This window comes from Astyanax mexicanus, chromosome 24 (assembly GCF_023375975.1).
Source record: "Astyanax mexicanus isolate ESR-SI-001 chromosome 24, AstMex3_surface, whole genome shotgun sequence".
NCBI lineage: Eukaryota > Metazoa > Chordata > Actinopteri > Characiformes > Acestrorhamphidae > Astyanax > Astyanax mexicanus.
In genome coordinates, this window is record NC_064431.1 from 713554 (window position 1) to 731958 (window position 18405).

General features: G+C 36.0%; 2 protein-coding genes across 3 annotated transcripts; one reads left to right on the forward strand and one right to left on the reverse strand.

The window, feature by feature from the left end:
- Positions 1-3463: 3463 nt before the first annotated feature.
- Positions 3464-14061, reverse strand: zgc:171566. Its single transcript, XM_007251498.4, has 9 exons — positions 13825-14061; positions 12260-12374; positions 12114-12164; positions 10760-10844; positions 10519-10657; positions 7797-7903; positions 7624-7714; positions 5571-5708; positions 3464-5110 (listed from the first exon to the last, which is right to left on the reverse strand). Exons 1-9 carry the CDS (start codon positions 13904-13906, stop codon positions 4989-4991), a joined length of 930 nt encoding a protein of 309 aa, XP_007251560.3. The 5' UTR covers positions 13907-14061; the 3' UTR covers positions 3464-4988.
- A 689-nt stretch (positions 14062-14750) lies between these two features.
- lsm3 (LSM3 homolog, U6 small nuclear RNA and mRNA degradation associated) lies at positions 14751-18160 on the forward strand. Of its 2 annotated transcripts, none has more exons than XM_007251495.4 (4): positions 14751-14867; positions 16484-16594; positions 17209-17304; positions 17807-18160. In XM_007251495.4, exons 1-4 carry the CDS (start codon positions 14844-14846, stop codon positions 17885-17887), a joined length of 312 nt encoding a protein of 103 aa, XP_007251557.1. In that variant the 5' UTR covers positions 14751-14843; the 3' UTR covers positions 17888-18160. The 2 variants fall into 2 exon arrangements, with proteins under 2 accessions (XP_007251557.1, XP_007251558.1); XM_007251496.4 differs by lacking the exon at positions 14751-14867 and adding an exon at positions 15124-15231.
- Positions 18161-18405: the final 245 nt, after the last annotated feature.

Below are 18405 nucleotides of genomic sequence, written 5' to 3' on the forward strand. Positions count from 1 at the left end.
GTGCTTTTCCTAGTGGGGGTGCTGAATTCGACACAACACCAGGTTGGCCTGAGCAGGAGGCTGTTCCAGGTCATGAAAGAGGAGAAGCTCTTTAAAAGAGAGTGGCCCTGGTGGCCAATCAAGGTCCTGCATCTAAAAAACTAAACAAAAAACACAAAAAAACCCTCAAAAGAGGATCCATTTCGATCACAGCCACAATTTGTTTTAGTAAAGGTTTGAAATAAAATTTGCCAAACTTCAGGCACCTTCAAGGCGACAGTTTCACACTTTGTTAAAGTGAAACCGAAGTGAAATCGAGGGTTTCTGGGTTTTCAGTGTTTGGTAGAATGTAAAAGCGGTGTGTTATGAATATGGCTGCTACAGTCTGAGCATATTTCTCCGTTTGGTTTATATGGATGCACCTAGTTACCGTATTCAGAGCAGAACATTAATAGCACATTGTAGTTTAACATGATTAGCGCAGAATCAAGCCTACATGCCTTTGCTCTTTAACTGCTTGTTGGAATGGCCGCTCTGACAATGATCTGTTCTTAATGTCCTGTGTTTTCAGCGCTACAGTCCGGGGCGTATTTACGGTGTTAGCTGTACGTGTGTTAGATAAGAATTGCACTAAAGCGAGATGAGGATGTCAATCAGCTCAATTCATTATTTGTAATGCCAAAGCAGAAATACAGCAAATAAAAGAAAGAAAATCTTTATAATGAGGGAGAATCTGCCACTGATTTAATCGTATTTGCTGTATTTAAAGAATGTGAATCTTACAGTTCAGTAACTGCACGAAAACTGGAGCCATTGATCCACTGCTAATCTGTCTCATAATGTTGGAAAAAGTACAGTTTTTGTTGAGTTTGTTTTTTTCTAAAGTAGTGATGTTTTTAATTCTAGTCATTGAAATGCTATAAATGACGTGAAATAAAAATATTCACACATTTATGACTTTATTTAACACATTTCTCAAACACAAAAACATGAAACAAGACATTAGATAACATTTTATTATTACTTTTTTTATTCAGACATGGGAAAAATATTCACCAAATAAAAAAAAAATATGACAATTTTAAATGTAATGAAGTAAAAGAAGGTAATAACTTCATTTTTTTTTTGTTTTTTTTTGTTCACGTCTCAAATTATGTGGCTCACATTATCTCACAACAATAAAATTATTTATCAAAAAAACAAGATAGTATGACAGGGCAATCAAAAAATGTCAAACTTTTATTATTATTTTTTTTTTAATAATAATTGGGCTGTCACAAAAATTGATCGTTTTTTTTTTTGGATAATATATTGTTTGAATGATAATATCAAAATGCAAAATTCAAATATCAAAAAGTGCAAATATTTTTAATATATATATTTTTAAAGAGCTTTTATTAAATAATTAGATACTAAATTGGAATTTAGATATTTTCAGGTCATGTTTAGGATACGTTGACAATGCAGTTAACGCAAATAATGATAATATATACAGCTCTGGAAAAAAATAAGAGACCACTTGAAAACCTCTGGAATATAATCAAGAGGAAGATGGATGATCACAAACCATCAAACCACCAAACTGAACTGCTTGAATTTTTACACCAGGAGTAAAGCAGCATAAAGTTATCCAAAAGCAGTGTGTAAGACTGGTGGAGGAGAACATGATGCCAAGATTCATGGAAACTATGATTAAAAAATAATCAGGGTTATTCCACCAAATATTGATTATTTCTGAACTCTTAAAACTTTATGAATATGAACTTGTTTTTTCTTTGCATTATTTGAGGTCTGAAAGCTCTGCATCTTTTTTTGTGCTTTAAATGACAATATTAATTTTACTCAAACATATACTAAAACATATAAATACTGATTCAGAAACTGAAGTGTTTTATTTTTTATTTATATATATATATATTGATATTTTAGATGTAAAATTGCCATGTACTGTTGGACAATGTTTATATGTTTTTTCTTAATGCATTTTTTTCAATTTAATTTTTTCGCTTAGTTCATCTTTTCCAACATTGTAGACACAGATGGCCCCCGTTTTGTGGTGAAACTCATGGTGATAAATGCCTGTATAGTTTACAGTACAGTAGTGAAGTTGCTCTGTCTGAAAGGCGTGGTCTCAGTATCTGCTATATATCACAAGTGACAGTCTGTATGTATCCTGCTGATTCTGCTCCAGTGCATGATGATGTCATTGTAGTAATAAAGAAGCCCTAAGCACATATCAGGGGTCGACAGTATTGAAGCTTTTCTATCAGAGGCTGGAGTCCGACGTCCTCGTATCCACGACGAGCCTAGATCTCCCGGAGAGTTCAGTATGTGGGTTTTCTGTACGGTATTTACACGCACTGTTCCACAACTCCACTAAAACAATGATAATAATTAAAACCTTGTTAAGATAGAAGAGGCTGATATTGATAATCGTAGAGTAAGCGTAGTTTTTGTATTATACTGTACCTGTACAGTTCTGAGAGCTATTTGCAGATTGCACTTTTTTTCATTTGGACGTTGTTTCTCGATTGCTTTGTACGGAGAAACTCTTCCACTGCTTTGTATGGGACGTTTGTACGGAGACTCTCCGGCCTCATTGTGTTTATCTAATGTAACGTTAGGTTTGATCATTTTGAAATGCAATGAAATAAATGTTCTAAGAAGATCAGCTGACTTGGTGGGTGTGTTTTTTAGGCGATATTTCATGTCTATTATCCGTATTCCGTATTTCATGTGGTGTACCAGAAGGCTCTGTCCTTGGCCCGCTCCTGTTTTCCCTGTAAATGCTGCCACTGGGTAAGATTATCATTAACCATGGAGTCAATTTTCACAGCTATGCAGATGACACACAGCTGTACATATATGTTACAGCTAAGACTAGCCACCACTAACTCATTTACCAGTATTAACAGTTTCAATTAAAACAACACTTATTTAACAGCGACTACAGTTTTTATTATGTTTAAATTATAAATCCACACATTAAAAAAAAACGTATTTACTGATGCAGCCTGTGAGCAGATGGACTGCAGTTATCTGATGAAACCTGATGTGGCAGTGGCGCCACCCAGAGTCCATGGTGGTAATGGTGAATACCATCTCTAAAATCGTCCAAATACCTCTTCACGTCTTGTGATCTTTGGAGAATTAGGGTTTTTCTAAATTTTACCTTTTAAAATCACATTCTGCAATACCACAGCAACCGCAGTATACCCAGCTGCCAGTGAGAATAGCAGCATTGTTAGTATTTTACTTCTAATACATCAGCTAAGAGCTAACAGACCAACTGTGCCTTAGGAGAGAAAGAGCATGCCAACTCTACTCTCTCTCACTCTGACTCCGGCAGCTGATGCAGAACTGCATGACCGGGATTCGAACCAGCAATCACCAGCAATCACCCAGAGCCCCAACTGAACACAGTCCATTCTTGTCCATGATACTGAAGACAGATGTGATGTCACAAATATGACTAGAAGCATAATTTTGGTACATTAGATCATTTTTAATAAAACTCTTCCACTCTTACATGCATGCATCCAGAATAACACACAGTAATGAAACGTCCCAGTGCAGAACGGTCAGAATTAACCTCCGCTGAACTGGATTTCACCCACAGAAACATTTATACACGAGTATGTAGAATTTCACACGAACCGAACAGTGCTGAATACTATATTTATATATAATATCTATACATTCTTCCTTCTGTAGATCGCACTGGAACAATACACGCTGCACATAACCCAGGCTACTGCTAGGATATGGTTTAATGCATGATTTACATCAACAATTATTGGTCGAAGGCCTCTGATATTATATCAGGTATTATATGGGTCATTATTGGACTCAACATGCAAAGCATGAGCTGACACACTCAATGGTTAATTTTTCATTCTGTACTGTTGATGGGTTTACACTGCTCTGTGGAACCTGCTGCTAACATAATAATAATAATAATAATAATAATAATAACAATAACAATAACAATAAAATCATGATGGTATTTGTATACTAGAACAGTTTTCCTTATACAGGGTTCATACACTTTTTAACCAATAATTTTTGTTTTCCATGACTTTTCCATGTCTTTAAGGCAAATTTTCATGACAATACGATCTTTAAAGCATCAATGCATACATGAACGATTAAACAAAAAAAAAAAAACAACTAAAACTACAATGACATGAAAAATATATATTTTTTAAGCAATAATGACACAATCTTTAATAATCATAATAAAATGTGTGTCAGATCCTGAGAGCTGCTTTGTTTGGGGCTAAATTACTGAATTATATTATATTATATTATATTACTAGCTTTTCTCAGTCGATAAATTGAAACACACATATGTGAATTGCAAATTTCCATGACTTTACCTAAACTTTATTGTTTTTTTTTTGTTTTTTTTTACTTATCCAGGCCTGGAAATGCCTATTTTTAAATTCCATGACTTTTCATGACTGTATGAACCCTGCATATAAAACAAAAATAACAATTGCAATACATCTCCTCCATATATCTCCATATATATATATATCAAATTATAACTCCTGTATCCCCTGTAATACATATTGCCTGTATCGCCACTTTCCTGCAGAACACAATACTAATTACAGCACAGAAAAACGTTGAAAAAAGTTACTCAGCAATAAAAGGCAGATTTTTCAGAAGATTGTCTAAACAATCACAATATTCATTATTCCAACAAGCAGACAGACAGCGTGTCGCACTGCTACATTCAGTGACGCAGTGAAGTATTAAACATGCTACACTCTACAATCATCTGTAATCTACAGGAATTAAAAAACAATCTGGCAACCCCTGTCACAACTCTAAATTCTGCCTTTAAACAGATGTAAAAATTACAGTAATAACTTTGAACTTAAAAAAAATAATATTTTTGATCCTGGCTGTAAAACGCTGGAAGAAACAGAACAAACGTTTGTTTTTCCCATATTAATATGGCAATAATTCATACTGTAACGCAGAAATAATGCTGTCGGTGCTTAATCAAAGTAGTAATTCTGCATGAAGATGGCATCCAGGCCTTTAAAAACAGGCGTGTAGTTATATATAAGAGCTTTCTCTTCCTCCTGTGGCGAGGGGAAGCGATGCTGGTTCTTCATAGCTGTGAGAAAAAGAGATATAAAACTCAATTACAGCAAAAATATTACATAAAACACTAATTTAATTCTAAAATCCTGTTTAAATAAATGTTCTGACCAGTGAAGGAAGAACAGGATGAAAGAAGGATAATAATAATAATAATAATAATAATAATAATATATAACAAATGGGAAAATCTAAATAAAACCACCATAAACAAATTCTTAACTTAAAAAGTAAAGAATTTATAAAATACAAAGAAAGAAAAAAAAAAATAATATAAGTAAATGATAAAATAAAATGATAGAAATGAAAAGAAATGACAAAAAGAAAAATAATGAACTAAGATCATAAGAATCAAAATAAATTAAAAGTAAAGACAATAACACAATTAAAATAATAAGAATCTCTCTTACTGGTGAGAAGTAATGTGATTAAATAGCAAATATCTGATATTTATTATGGTTTATACTGTCACGAACCTTCCGAGACGAAGAAGCTGGCGGTGTAGAAGGACGCTCTGACGGCGGAGACGGAGTGGATCATGCCGGGCTTGTCCACCCACTCGAACGGGCTCTTCTCCGGGTGCCACTGCACCGCGTAGAACGGGTAGCGGTAAGCTGCAACAAGGTTATTTCAGTTAGCAGTGAGAAAAAGAAATGCAGTTTCACCATTTTTTACACAATAGAAACATTTTTCTTAAAAACAATACATTGGGAGTGGGGTTTCGTCCAGACTGATAAATCTCTATTACTTTCTTTCTCATTTGTTCCTGAATTTATTTGGATATTGGCATGATTTTGAGTATCTGTGGGTCCAATTTAAGTGATTACATGATTGAGAACAGGTGTGGCAGTAATCAGATCTGGGTGTGGTTAGAGAAACTAAACCCAGGTGTGATAAACACTTTTTCATACAGGGACATGAGAGACTTGTGTTGTCTTTGACTAATATTCAAATACGTTTGATGATCTGAAACATTTAGGAGTGACAAACATGCAACCACTGTATTTATTTATCTGCTCCCCAGAGTCCTATTTTATTGGCTGTATTTTTTACGGGGAGTACACAAGCTGTGTTTGTGCATTTGCACAGCATGTGTCAACAGCAATGGGTGAAAACTTATAATAGTTTGATGCAGAATTCATAAGAAAGGGTGTCCACCAACATTTAGAGATATGGGGGCAGTTTCTCAGACAGAGATAAAGACTGGTTGTAGGCCCAATCCCATTTTCCCGTTTCATTGAATTGCCTTAAGTGATATCACTCCTCCTGCGATGTGAATATAGCACATGCGTACATCACGATGACGATGCCTAAACGATATATCGTGCAGCCCTATCTGGGAACGACTTTTACTCACAAGGAGTTTAAAAGAAGAGGTTTCAAGAGTTTTTCAAAGACGCACGTTTTTATAGACAAACCCCACGTCAAAGTTATGGAGGACGGCACCCTAGACAGTTCCCCAAAAACTGGTTCAGGCTGGTTTTGATCAGAAGTTTTGTGTTTCGGTTTTATTCCCACAGTAGTACCCGGTTCTCTCTCCATTGCCTAACATCGAGCTCATCGCTAACCGTCAGATCTGATAGTCAAAACAGAGAAGTATTATAGAGAACTGTGTGGCTGCCATCTCAGCTGCCTCCCTCTGGCTCTGCCCGTAACATTTTAACACCTTTTCTTTAACTAAGCCCTGAGTTTTATGTTTGGTCACGTTGTCTACCAGAGCATCACACCTTTATTCAAAATGCATTTGATAATACTTCATTAGCTTTATTAGTATTGGGATTATAGTAAGTAGCTTTAAGGCGCATTATATGAAGCTTTATAGCACCTTTCCATGATGCATAGAGTATATTTTATTAAGCTGATTATTATTATTGATTATAGTAAAATACTTCAATTCATCTTTTCTACACTAGCTAGCTGAAATGTGCCTTTATTTAAGTTTATTTTCCCTGTTCCACCTTAAATCGTGCAACAGACAGCAGAGGCTGCATCTAAGCTATCTAATTTAAGTAAAGCTTAGCTAAGTAAACAAAACTGTAATAAAATATGTGCTGGTGTTAATCTACATAGATTTCTCTCCTGAAAACTGTTTAATTGGGAGATAGATTAAAGCACTTCAGTTTATTTACAGTAAGCTTAGAGGCTAAAAGGTCAGTAGCATTGCTAGCCGGGGTTAAGAGCAGTCTACAGGCAGATACTACTCCCCTCTGGACAGAGAAATATTGAGTGCAATTAGCGGGCAATGCTAATGCTAATGCTGCTCCAGCAGTGCTATCCGGGGTTAGCAGCAGGCTACAGGCCAATAATACTTTAAGTGCACCTTATAATGCAAAAATACAGTATTTCTCTAGAATCTCACAGTGTTATAGGAACATATTGTATACTGTCTGAACTGAGAGTCAGAGCATGTCCAATCCTGTGGTCAGAAATTTAACACAAAGCAGCTGACTGACTCTTCACAAATAGATCTTAAATCTGTTGCCAAAAGCATCATATGACTGGAATCTGTTGATGCAAAGCGTTTCTCACCTTCCATCGTAGAAATGAACTCTTTCCTCCCGTCAGAGTTCGTGCTCAGGACTTTGTAGAAGCGTTTGAGTTTGGCATTGCGGGTGTAGTTCTGTTGGGTTAAAGCAGATCAGTGAGTTATTAAACTATCCTCACGTTTAACAGCTTGTACTGAAATATGATCTCATCAGTACCTGTAAAGACAAGCTCCAGCTGTGGAAGTTAGATGTGATGTTCTCCTCTGAAAGAGCCAGAAGAAGGTCCTTTGGAAAGTTTTTAAACAGGCGACTGTTCTGGGCTCCTGTTTAACAGATCAAACAAAGAATAATTACCATCTTAAACCACTTAAAGAAACCAAGTAGAGCTTAGATTCTCTGCCCGAACCTGATCCGACCTGGTTCCAGAAAATAGTCTGTGATGTAGGGGTCTGTTTTTTAATGTTATTTTTATTTTATATAATCAAAGTAACCAAGTATTACTGTTAACGAAAATGAACGAAATAACAAAAACTGAAACTAATAAAAACGGTATTTTTTACAGGGGGCGATTCTGCTTGTTAATTCTTGTTTATATTTTTTACGCAAACCTCAAAATAACGACAGAAAACTCTGAGGAAGCCGCAGAATGTGATTAAAATATGAACGGGAGGAAATAAAAGCACGTTTTCTGTAGTGAAACAGGTGATACAGCTTGAGGAATAAAGTCCACACAGATATACGTCCATCTGAGAAGCAGCTGTGATAATCTTTACCTGTAAGTAGCTCATATACCTGAACAACCTACGCGGGAGAATGAACTGATAAATCTCTCTCTCTCTCTCTCTCTCTCTCTATCTCTCTTACTCACTCATATTTTTGTAAAAATGTGTGAAATCCGTAGAGTTTATTTAGTTTTTGAGTTTGTTTGTGTTCCTCTAAGCTCTAAAACCAAGACAGAACAAAAATCCTGAACAATCTCCCCAATTTTAGTAATATCCAATTTCCACTAGTCAAAGCAGGTGGGCTGGTGAATAGAGATGTGCACTGACGAGAATAAAGCAATGTAGTGATACATATTACTTTACTAGGATTATAATTCATATATTTTATATAATTTATATGTATACTATTAAGGCATAAACTTATCTAAAAGCAGTGTGTAAGACTGGTGGAGGAGGAGAACATGTATATATTGAACATGTAAATATTGATTATTTCTGAACTCTTAAAACTTTATGAATATGAACTTGTTTTCTTTGCATTATTTGAGGTCTGAAAGTTCTGCATCTTTTTTTGTTATTTCAGTCATTTCTCATTTTCTGTAAATCAGGGGTGTCAAACTCATTTTGGCCGAGGGCCACATTGGCATATTGGCTGTCCTCTGAGGGCCAGATGTAACTTATAAATGTAATAAAATGTAACCAGATGTAATATAAAATGAATGTAATTACTCCTTAATGTTAAATAACTCTCAATATATTATTTATTCAATCAAATATTACAGTTGCATGGAAAAATGGTTGCTTGTTGCTCTATTAACATAAATCCTTTTAATTTGTCCTGTTATGAAATCCAAAAACTCCATCAATCAAGAACCAAACTAGTCAAGTGAATAGAAATTACATCAAGTTATATTAACTTTGATCAAAGCGTTTGATACTGAAAAGAGGCTTAATAAATATAAAATCAAAAATTGTGAGCTGTTAAGAACATGTGACAGATTTAGCATTTCCTCAGATTTAGCAGTTCCTCATCCAACCACTAGTCTGAGCTGTAGCAGCACAAGCCCGCAGTCTTTACTGAGTCAGAGCTACAGCCGAGCCACGGGCTACAGGGCTCAGCTGAGCCAGTCTGGAGCGTTTTTACAGTTTTTTAAGTTATTCTGTATAGGAAATAAAGGTTTTAACCCCACTAACCGGATAATACAGCTCTCTACAGTTCATCTTTCAGCCCAAGCAGCTAACAGCAGCAGTTTAGAGCAGCGTCACGGAGGCACTGCTCGGATTACATTATAAACAGGTCAGTTAGCGCGCTGCTAACCTCAGGATGTTTATAACTACGGAGTTTAGTGGACACACCACGGCTGCAAGGTTAGACTGTTGAAGGCTACTGAAGACTACTAAAGGCTATTGGAGGTTATTGAAAGGGTTATTGGGGCAGAAATCAGTAAAGGCTGGTTAGATAAGTGATTCACCTCCTCGTCCTTTGCTGAGGTGAAACTGCGACTAGCGCTGTCACAGTGATGTTTATTAACATTAAAACAGATTTTGTCAGGTATTGTCTTATAAATATTTACACATAACTTATATCTCTCCTAAAAAGCGTTTATTTTGGTCAGTAACACTCTTCGTAACACAAAAGGCATACCGGTCTTTCACCTTGAAGCACAGCCGTCCGTCTGCATCAACTTCTCTTTTTCTGGACATTATGGGATAAACATGTCTCAATTCCACCCGCGAAGTTACGCCTTCCCTCCGGCAGGGTTTCCACATCAATGACTACACTGCTGTGTAGTGGCAGTAAGCTGTAACTTCGCGGGTAATACAATCGACAAGCATTGTGGGAAATGTAGTTTTTGGTCAAAAAAACGCTTCTGACCTATTTATTATAGACACTAAGATTTTACAAGCTCTCGCGGGCCACATAAAAAGACGTGGCGGGCCACATCTGGCCCGCGGGCCTTGTGTTTGACACATGTGCTGTAAATAAATGCTCTAAATGAGAATATTTTTATTTGGAATTTGGGAGAAATGTTGTCTGTAGTTTATAGAATAAAACAACAATGTTCATTTTACTCAAACATAAACCTAATAAAGTCAGATATAATGTGCCATTGGTATATTTTTTTAACAATTATTTTGTACAAAGCTGCAAACTTTATAAAAAATATATGTGTTTTTACATTTAATGATGGAAAGTAGCGTGAGAATCCACTAACCCTGGGTAAACACGAGTGGTAAAGCCACAGCCTTGGTGTTGGTTAAAGTCAGCAGGTTTTTGCTGCTGGTCAGAACGGTCAGCTGCTGAAAACCCTGACAAGTTCCCCATATAGGGAAATAATCGGCTGCATCGTTGGCCTACAGAGAACAGAAGAAATAGAACTGCATTTATAACAGTATTTATATAACATATATTTATTAAAAATGGAGAAAAGGACGTCCAAATGTCCAAAACTCTACCTTAATTGCCAGTTCATAGAAGATCTTGGACACTCGACTGAACTGGGATTTCTGAAGGTCAACATCTCCACCTGGTAGCAACAACCTACCATATAAAACAAAGATTTATTTAGAGACTGGACGGAGATCAGACAGTGATGAGGGTTTAATTTATCATAGTAATGTTTGGTATTGAGTATTGCTATCAGAATCTAAATGCGGGTATCGTGACAATCCTAATCTTAAATCTCTACGCCATTAATTATATTTTTAGAAGGAAAAATTCCGGTGCAATTTCCCAGGAAATTTCTAGTATAAATGCGCACAAAAATAACTTTAAAATACATTTTATTATTAGGATTAGTGTCTTGTACATTGACCTAATTGCAAAAGTAAGATATGTAATTAAAAACGACTGAACAAATAGCATTTGTTACCCATTCTCCCCACTCTCTAACTATAAACTTTACCATGAAATATAATTATTACAATCCTTCAGAAATGTTATTTTTTTGCATTGTTGTGTCTAAATCTAAGTCTAAATTCCATCTATGCCTTAAAAGTATTTTTCATATTTTTAAAACTATTTTTCACATATTTTCATAATAAATCCATAATATTTAAGCTGAAATACACTTTTTAGTTGTGTCCCCGGGTTTTACTCAGTCCTGTTACTGTAGCTCATTACCCCATCTGCTGAAACATCTGAAACATTCTACAACAGGAAGTCACATCAGCTGGTTCTTCTGAAGACCACGGGAAGACCAAAATTAAGTAAAAACTACAAACTCATTCCTGTTACTTTCAGTCTTGTTACTCAAGACATAAAAAAGTCCCAGTAACAGGAGTTCCAGTATTAGGAAATTAGTTCCTTGTAAAAAATGAAGTAAAGTTGCATGATTTGATCAATATATATATATATTTTTAAAGTTTAATATATGTGTTAATAGACTCAGAGTAGAAAAAAAGATTTAAAAATAAGTTTAATTTGGAAGAATTACAACAAGCAAATGTCACCCCTTCGGTGGAATGGCGGACATATATTTTTTGAAAGATTGGGAGTACCTGTGGATATATTAAATATGAATTTCTATTTTGACTTTTGATGAAAAAAAAAAACTGAAACACTAGTGGTCTACCTGCATAACTTTGCCCAAAAGCTTTAGTACATTTACAACGAGAAATATAGTAAATAAACCTATTTTTATTTTTAATCCACTTGTATGTCTTATTATATTGGACAGAGACATGTACTATTGTACCATTATATTTACAATCAATAAATAAAAATACACATAAATACATAAAATAAGTTAAGGTATTTTAGTTCAACCGTAAGAAAAACGTAAAACATAAAAAAATACTGTGCACTAACCCGTTTATTGCATAGAATATTTTTGTGTAGTCCTCTTCTGAGCCATTTATCCTGCAAAAACAGATAATCTTTAGGTCAGTCACCTGATCTCTGACCTGTAGAATCTGTAGTTTATATTCATGTTAAGCTCCTAAAAAAAACCCTACCTTATTGGCACAACCCGGGCACCAGCCGACTCCAAATACTTCACATAAGAAGCGGCTATGTAGGAGGATCCTTGGGCATGAGTGTCACTTTCTAGGTTCTCCTGAGCTAGAACACCTGATACAGAACAGGAGGGAATATAAAGAGTCATATGTTCACAAAATTCTCAAATTTACAAATTTTATTTCACTTTTTCAGTTTTTTTTTTAAATTGAAGTCATTAAAAGAGTTTATCCTGCGTTTGCTACACAGGGGATGCTTTCTACTAAATGTTGGATTAGCCCTGTTGTGACAATTTGATTGCATTCAGCTTCAGGAGCTTTAGAGAGGTCAGGATATTGGATAAGATGATCAACACCCAAATCCCAACTCTCAAACCCATCACAACCCATCTTCCAACCCTTAAACTATTGGCAGGAGCACTAAATTTCCAGAAAACACAGGTCTGTCACTTCTTCACAGCTCAATGATTGGAAAAAATGTGCACACAAACTCATCCCAAAATCCTAACTCACCCCCAACACACCAACTCATCCCCAAAACATCCCAACTTATCCTCAACACTCAAGGATTCAAGGAGACCCAAAGTCATCCCCAACATCTCAACTCATACCCAACACCCCAACTCATTCCCAACACATCCTCAACACCTCAACTTATCCCCAACTCTTCAACAATATCCCAACTCATCCTCAACACCCCAACTTATCCTCAACACTCAAGGATTCAAGGAGACCCAAAGTCATCCCCAACACACCAACTCATCCCCAACACATCCTCAACACCTCAACTTATCCCCAACTCTTCAACAATACCCCAACTCATCCTCAACACCCCAACTTATCCTCAACACTCAAGGATTCAAGGAGACCCAAAGTCATCCCCAACACACCAACTCATCCCCAACACATCCTCAACACCTCAACTTATCCCCAACTCTTCAACAATACCCCAACTCATCCTCAACACCCCAACTTATCCTCAACACTCAAGGATTCAAGGAGACCCAAAGTCATCCCCAACACACCAACTCATCCCCAACACATCCTCAACACCCCAACTCTTCACCCATATCCCAACTCATCCTCAACACCCCAACTTAAAATAGTTTATCCTGTTTTTTGTTAGAGTAACTGTAACATATATATTGTTTAAGAATATCCTCATCTACTAGAGTTTGCAGTTAAACATTGCTGTGAAGATTTGACTGTATTCAGGAACCACAGCTAAGAGCTACAATCCCCAACTGATTTTAACAGAAAACAACAGAAACCCGCTCAGAAAACACAACTCAGATCTGGAAGATGTTCTTTTCTCCACAAAATCCTCCATAGAACCGCTCAGAAAGACCCAGTAAACCTAAAGAACAATGGCGAGATGTTTCCAGAACCTTCCAGAGAACCGAGAAAAGCCGGCGGAGCTTCAGCTCCAACCGAGTCCAGCTTCCGCAGGGCGTGGGGAGCACTGACGGTACAGACTCAAAACGCCATATTTATCACAGCAGCAGATCTACAGACGTTAGAAAGCCGTTAAACGTCCGTTAAACGCGGTTTTCCGCGAGACTCACCGATGACGGGTCTGTAGTTGAGGGGGACGCTGGCTGAGGCGCACGCGGCGAGCACCGCCCAAACCACGGCCGGGAGACACATTCACTACAGGTGTGAAACTAATAGAGAGGCTAAAATCTGTTAAAATAGTCAAAACATTCAATTTAACGTTAATTAAACGTCAGAATCGCAGGTTCTCCGCGCGCGCGCCCACTGACAGGATGGATGCTCGTGCTGCTGCGCGTGAACTGCAGTTTAGCAACAGCAAAAAAAAAAAAAAAGAAAAACGTGAAAAACGAGAAACAAAATAAAACTAAATTAAAATGTATACGTAACAGTTTACGCATTTTGATGCATTTACATTCATTAGTTGTTTATTTTACTGCGAATTATAATTTTTGTAATATATATTTTAATATTTTAATCTTAGTAAATTATAATTTTTATAAAAAATCAATTTCCAAAGCTCAGTTTTGGAATTTCCATTGCCACTTACCAGCTGCAAGCTCTAAATAACTAAATAATTTAAACAATATTTTTTTTTCTTTTTTTTATCTACTTTTACAGCTTATACATGTTTTGTGTACTTTTACTTTTAGAAGCTTTAGTTAATTTCGCAAGCAAAACAAATTTTTATGACTAACTTTCAATGAAATAATAAAATAAAATAAATATGTCAATTGTGAATAAAAACATATTAATATTGTTAGACCATGGATTATTATATTTTTAATTTCTCACTCATAAGCAAAACCCTTTTTCGCATTTTTGTATTTCTTTTTTTATATTATAAATGAATAAGCGTACAAAAAACATAAATAAAATAAATGATTGCAGTCATTAGCACAAAAAACCCGTGGTGTTATAAAATAAGGTGAAATATTTAGTGAATAAAATGTTATTCGTCTAATTATTTAAAAGTCGTGTTGCTCTCAGGTGATGCTGCTGATGAACTCACAGTGAGCAGTGTTCACACATCCCATCGGTTTGAGGTTAGAACCTGCATGAGATTATAGGTTATATTCGACCAGTAGCTTCGATGGCACCCGTTGTGGAGATACAGGTTTGTGTTAATTTTATATTTCAGTTTTTAAGTCAAAATAGAGCCACTAGCAGTTGCTAAAATGGTTAATTTATGTGTTTTAAATAAATTTTGAACCCATAATGAAGTATTGTAGCTCTTAAATGTCAACTCTGCCTGGAATGAATCAGAACTGGCTGAATATTTGAAGCCTATCATACTACACGGTGTTTTCCTGATTATTCTGATTAATCATGCTTTAAAAAGGATGAACGGTGCCAGAAACAGATCAAAATTCAGGTTTTAAACATAATAGTGAACAGGTGGTGATGTTTCGCGCACATGAACGCGCGTCTTCCCGAGATGCACATTGGGTACTGCAGGAATGGCGGACGAAGTTGAACAGGTTTGGAGATTTTAGCTGTTTATTTTATTTAATCTCATTTAAAACACATAATCTGAGGCTAGTCTATGTGGTCAAGATTTCATAATATTAGGATGATCGATTAAACCAGTTTTAACGGTTTATAGGTATTTATATGCAGGGTAATAGTAAATTTAGCCGGCTCTGCTAAGCTAAGCTAAGCTAACACAGCTTTTATACAGGGTTATAGTAAGGTTGGATGGCTATGCTATGCTAAGCTAACACAGCATTTATATGCGAGGTATTAGGAATATTAGCTGGCTGTGTTAAGCTAAGCTTATGCAGCGTTTATGTACAAGGTAATAGTAACGTTAGTTGGCTTTGCTAAGATAAGCTAACGCAACGTTTATATGCGGGTTAATAGTAAGGTTATAGCTAGTTGTGCTAAGCTAAGCTAACGTAGCGTTTATATGCGGAGTTATAGTAACGTTAGCTGGCTACGTTAAGCTAACTTTGTTTTCTGTTTTAGTGCCTATAAATCCTGTATTTAAGCAACTGTGGAGTAAATTATTCATCTAGCTGCAGCACTTTTTTAGTAAATTAGTATTTTGCATATTTTAGCTAAAATCTTAATCTCTAAACAGTATTCATATCTAAAATGTTAACATAGGTTACATATAAGAGATAGATAGATAGATAGATAGATAGATAGATAGATAGATAGATAGATACTTTATTAATCCCAGAGAATATAGTAATACTATCACATCAGAATGTTTTTTTCTGTATCACATTTCTCTTTGAGGACAGATCTGCAGACTCCCAGTGTCCCTTAATCGTTTTTTTTGTCTTTAATGGTACTCTACCATATAAAAATAAATAAAGAAAAACATTGAATGAGATGGTGTGTCCAAACATGTTTACTGGTACTGTACCTAAAAGTAACTTGAATTGTGCATATCTTTCTTCTTGTCATATAGTGTCGTTACAAAGAACTTGAATTTGAGGTACCATAAATTGCCCCCCAAAATGTTATGAAATAGTTATGATATTTTAAATTGTTCTGAGGTTTAAGAGAGTTATGAAAGAATGCACTGAACACATCAGCACCTTTAAAAAAAAAGCAAGCAAAATGTAAACATTTTAGAATTCGCAAGTTAGAATGTGCAAAATCTGTTCTTGGGTGGAAAAATACAATGCTGTTAGTTAAATGCACATTAGTATCAGCAGGTTTGACACTTCCCTTTAAGTCTTATGTTTAAGTTTATGTATAACTTTATAATTTCATTTGCAGCAACAGACCACCAACACGGTCGAGGAGCCGCTGGACCTCATTCGGCTGAGTCTGGATGAGAGAATTTATGTAAAGATGAGGAACGACAGAGAACTTCGCGGCAGATTACATGTAGGACTTTTTATAACTAACTGTGTGTGTGTGTGTGTGTTAGTGTGTGTGTGTGTGTGTGTTAGTGTGTGTGTGTGTGTGTTAGTGTGTGTGTGTGTGTGTTAGTGTGTGTGTGTGTGTGTTAGTGTGTGTGTGTGTGTGTGTTAGTGTGTGTTAGTGTGTGTGTGTGTGTGTTAGTGTGTGTGTGTGTTAGTGTGTGTGTGTGTGTGTGTGTGTGTGTTAGTGTGTGTGTGTGTGTGTGTTAGTGTGTGTTAGTGTGTGTGTGTGTGTGTTAGTGTGTGTTGTGTGTGTGTTAGTGTGTGTTGTGTGTGTGTTAGTGTGTGTTGTGTGTGTGTGTTAGTGTGTGTTGTGTGTGTGTGTTAGTGTGTGTGTGTGTGTTAGTGTGTGTGTGTTAGTGTGTGTGTGTTAGTGTGTGTGTGTGTGTGTTAGTGTGTGTTAGTGTGTGTGTGTGTGTGTGTTAGTGTGTGTGTGTGTGTGTGTTAGTGTGTGTGTGTGTGTGTTAGTGTGTGTGTGTGTGTGTGTGTTAGTGTGTGTGTGTGTGTTAGTGTGTGTCATTAACTGACTGCAGACCTCTCATACTGTATCCTGTGTGTATATACACACTTTTTTTTTAGGCTTACGACCAACATTTGAACATGATCCTCGGGGATGTGGAGGAGACGGTAACAACGGTGGAGATTGACGAGGAGACGTATGAAGAAATTTACAAGGTATGAATTAGTGCTGTGCGATATGATGATAAATATCGTGGGGACGATAGAAAAGTGTCTTCAATCATCCCCATCATTTCTACAGTAATTTCATCAATTATTCATGCAAAAATATAAAGTAGGCTACGATGAAATGTATTGGCGTGCTTCATAATGTGGTTTTGCGACGTGACTCTGCTTTACGCTGTTTGACGGACACTTTAAAAAATGTTAATTGAGTTTATTTTGATAGCTCAATTCAAATACCTGTATAATTTTGAAAACATCAGCTGCTGCATCTACCTCATCTGTTTTTATTTGATACATATATATTGCTGCACTAAAAGGTAGTAATTCTTATTTGTGAAAGTTGGGTTTAATGTCACTTTGAAATAAAGTAATAAAGTCTCCATATTTTAAGAAATATCAATTTGTTTTTAGATATATCAGATAGATATAAAATGAGACAATATTGTTTATTTTTGTCGTCTGTTTCTGTCTTTCTTGTTTTTTATATTTTTAGTCTACGAAGAGAAACATCCCGATGCTGTTTGTCCGTGGAGACGGTGTAGTACTGGTTGCGCCGCCCTTAAGAGTTGGGTAAAAAAAAAATTAAGAATGGAAGCCACCCTCCTCCATCCTCCTCCACCCACTCCCTCCGTCTCTGTAAATTGTGTTCAGGAGAGCATACCTGTGTTGTCTTTTGGTAGATCACAGAATTGTGACTGTAATATTATTTTTTTATTTCTTTAGTTGAAAAGTCCTGTTGATGCTTAGCGTGCCGAGTTTTTAGGTTGATGCTAGGTGGTTGATTTTGTACGTTTCAGTTCATGGAAATTTGGTATTTTCACAAACACAATAAAACAAAATATCATGATTTGTTCTTTGATGGTGATTTATTCAGGATACTTCTGGTCAGTTTCAAATATTGTAAAACATCTCTGAATAAATTTCCTGTTTCTGAGTGTTTTCTGTTCTCGGTCTGATGCAGAGGTGCTACTTCTCATTAGATAGAAGTTCTAATCATTAGATTACATTACATTTAGCAGATGCTTTTAATCACATGATTACTAATGTACCTGGTGAAAGTTAGGATTAAGTGACTCAAATCTGATTTTTTTT

Coding starts and splice junctions, on each gene's coding strand:
- zgc:171566 (XM_007251498.4), bottom strand. CDS start 13,906: ATGTGTCTCCCGGCCGTGGTTTGGGCGGTGCTCGCCGCGTGCGCCTCA. Junction 10,658..10,759: donor TCTATGAACTGGCAATTAAG/GTAGAGTTTTGG, acceptor TGTTCTCTGTAG/GCCAACGATGCAGCCGATTA. Junction 5,709..7,623: donor GTTCATTTCTACGATGGAAG/GTGAGAAACGCT, acceptor ACCTTGTTGCAG/CTTACCGCTACCCGTTCTAC.
- lsm3 (XM_007251495.4), top strand. CDS start 14,844: ATGGCACCCGTTGTGGAGATACAG. Junction 14,868..16,483: donor CACCCGTTGTGGAGATACAG/GTTTGTGTTAAT, acceptor TTTCATTTGCAG/CAACAGACCACCAACACGGT. Junction 16,595..17,208: donor AACTTCGCGGCAGATTACAT/GTAGGACTTTTT, acceptor CTTTTTTTTTAG/GCTTACGACCAACATTTGAA.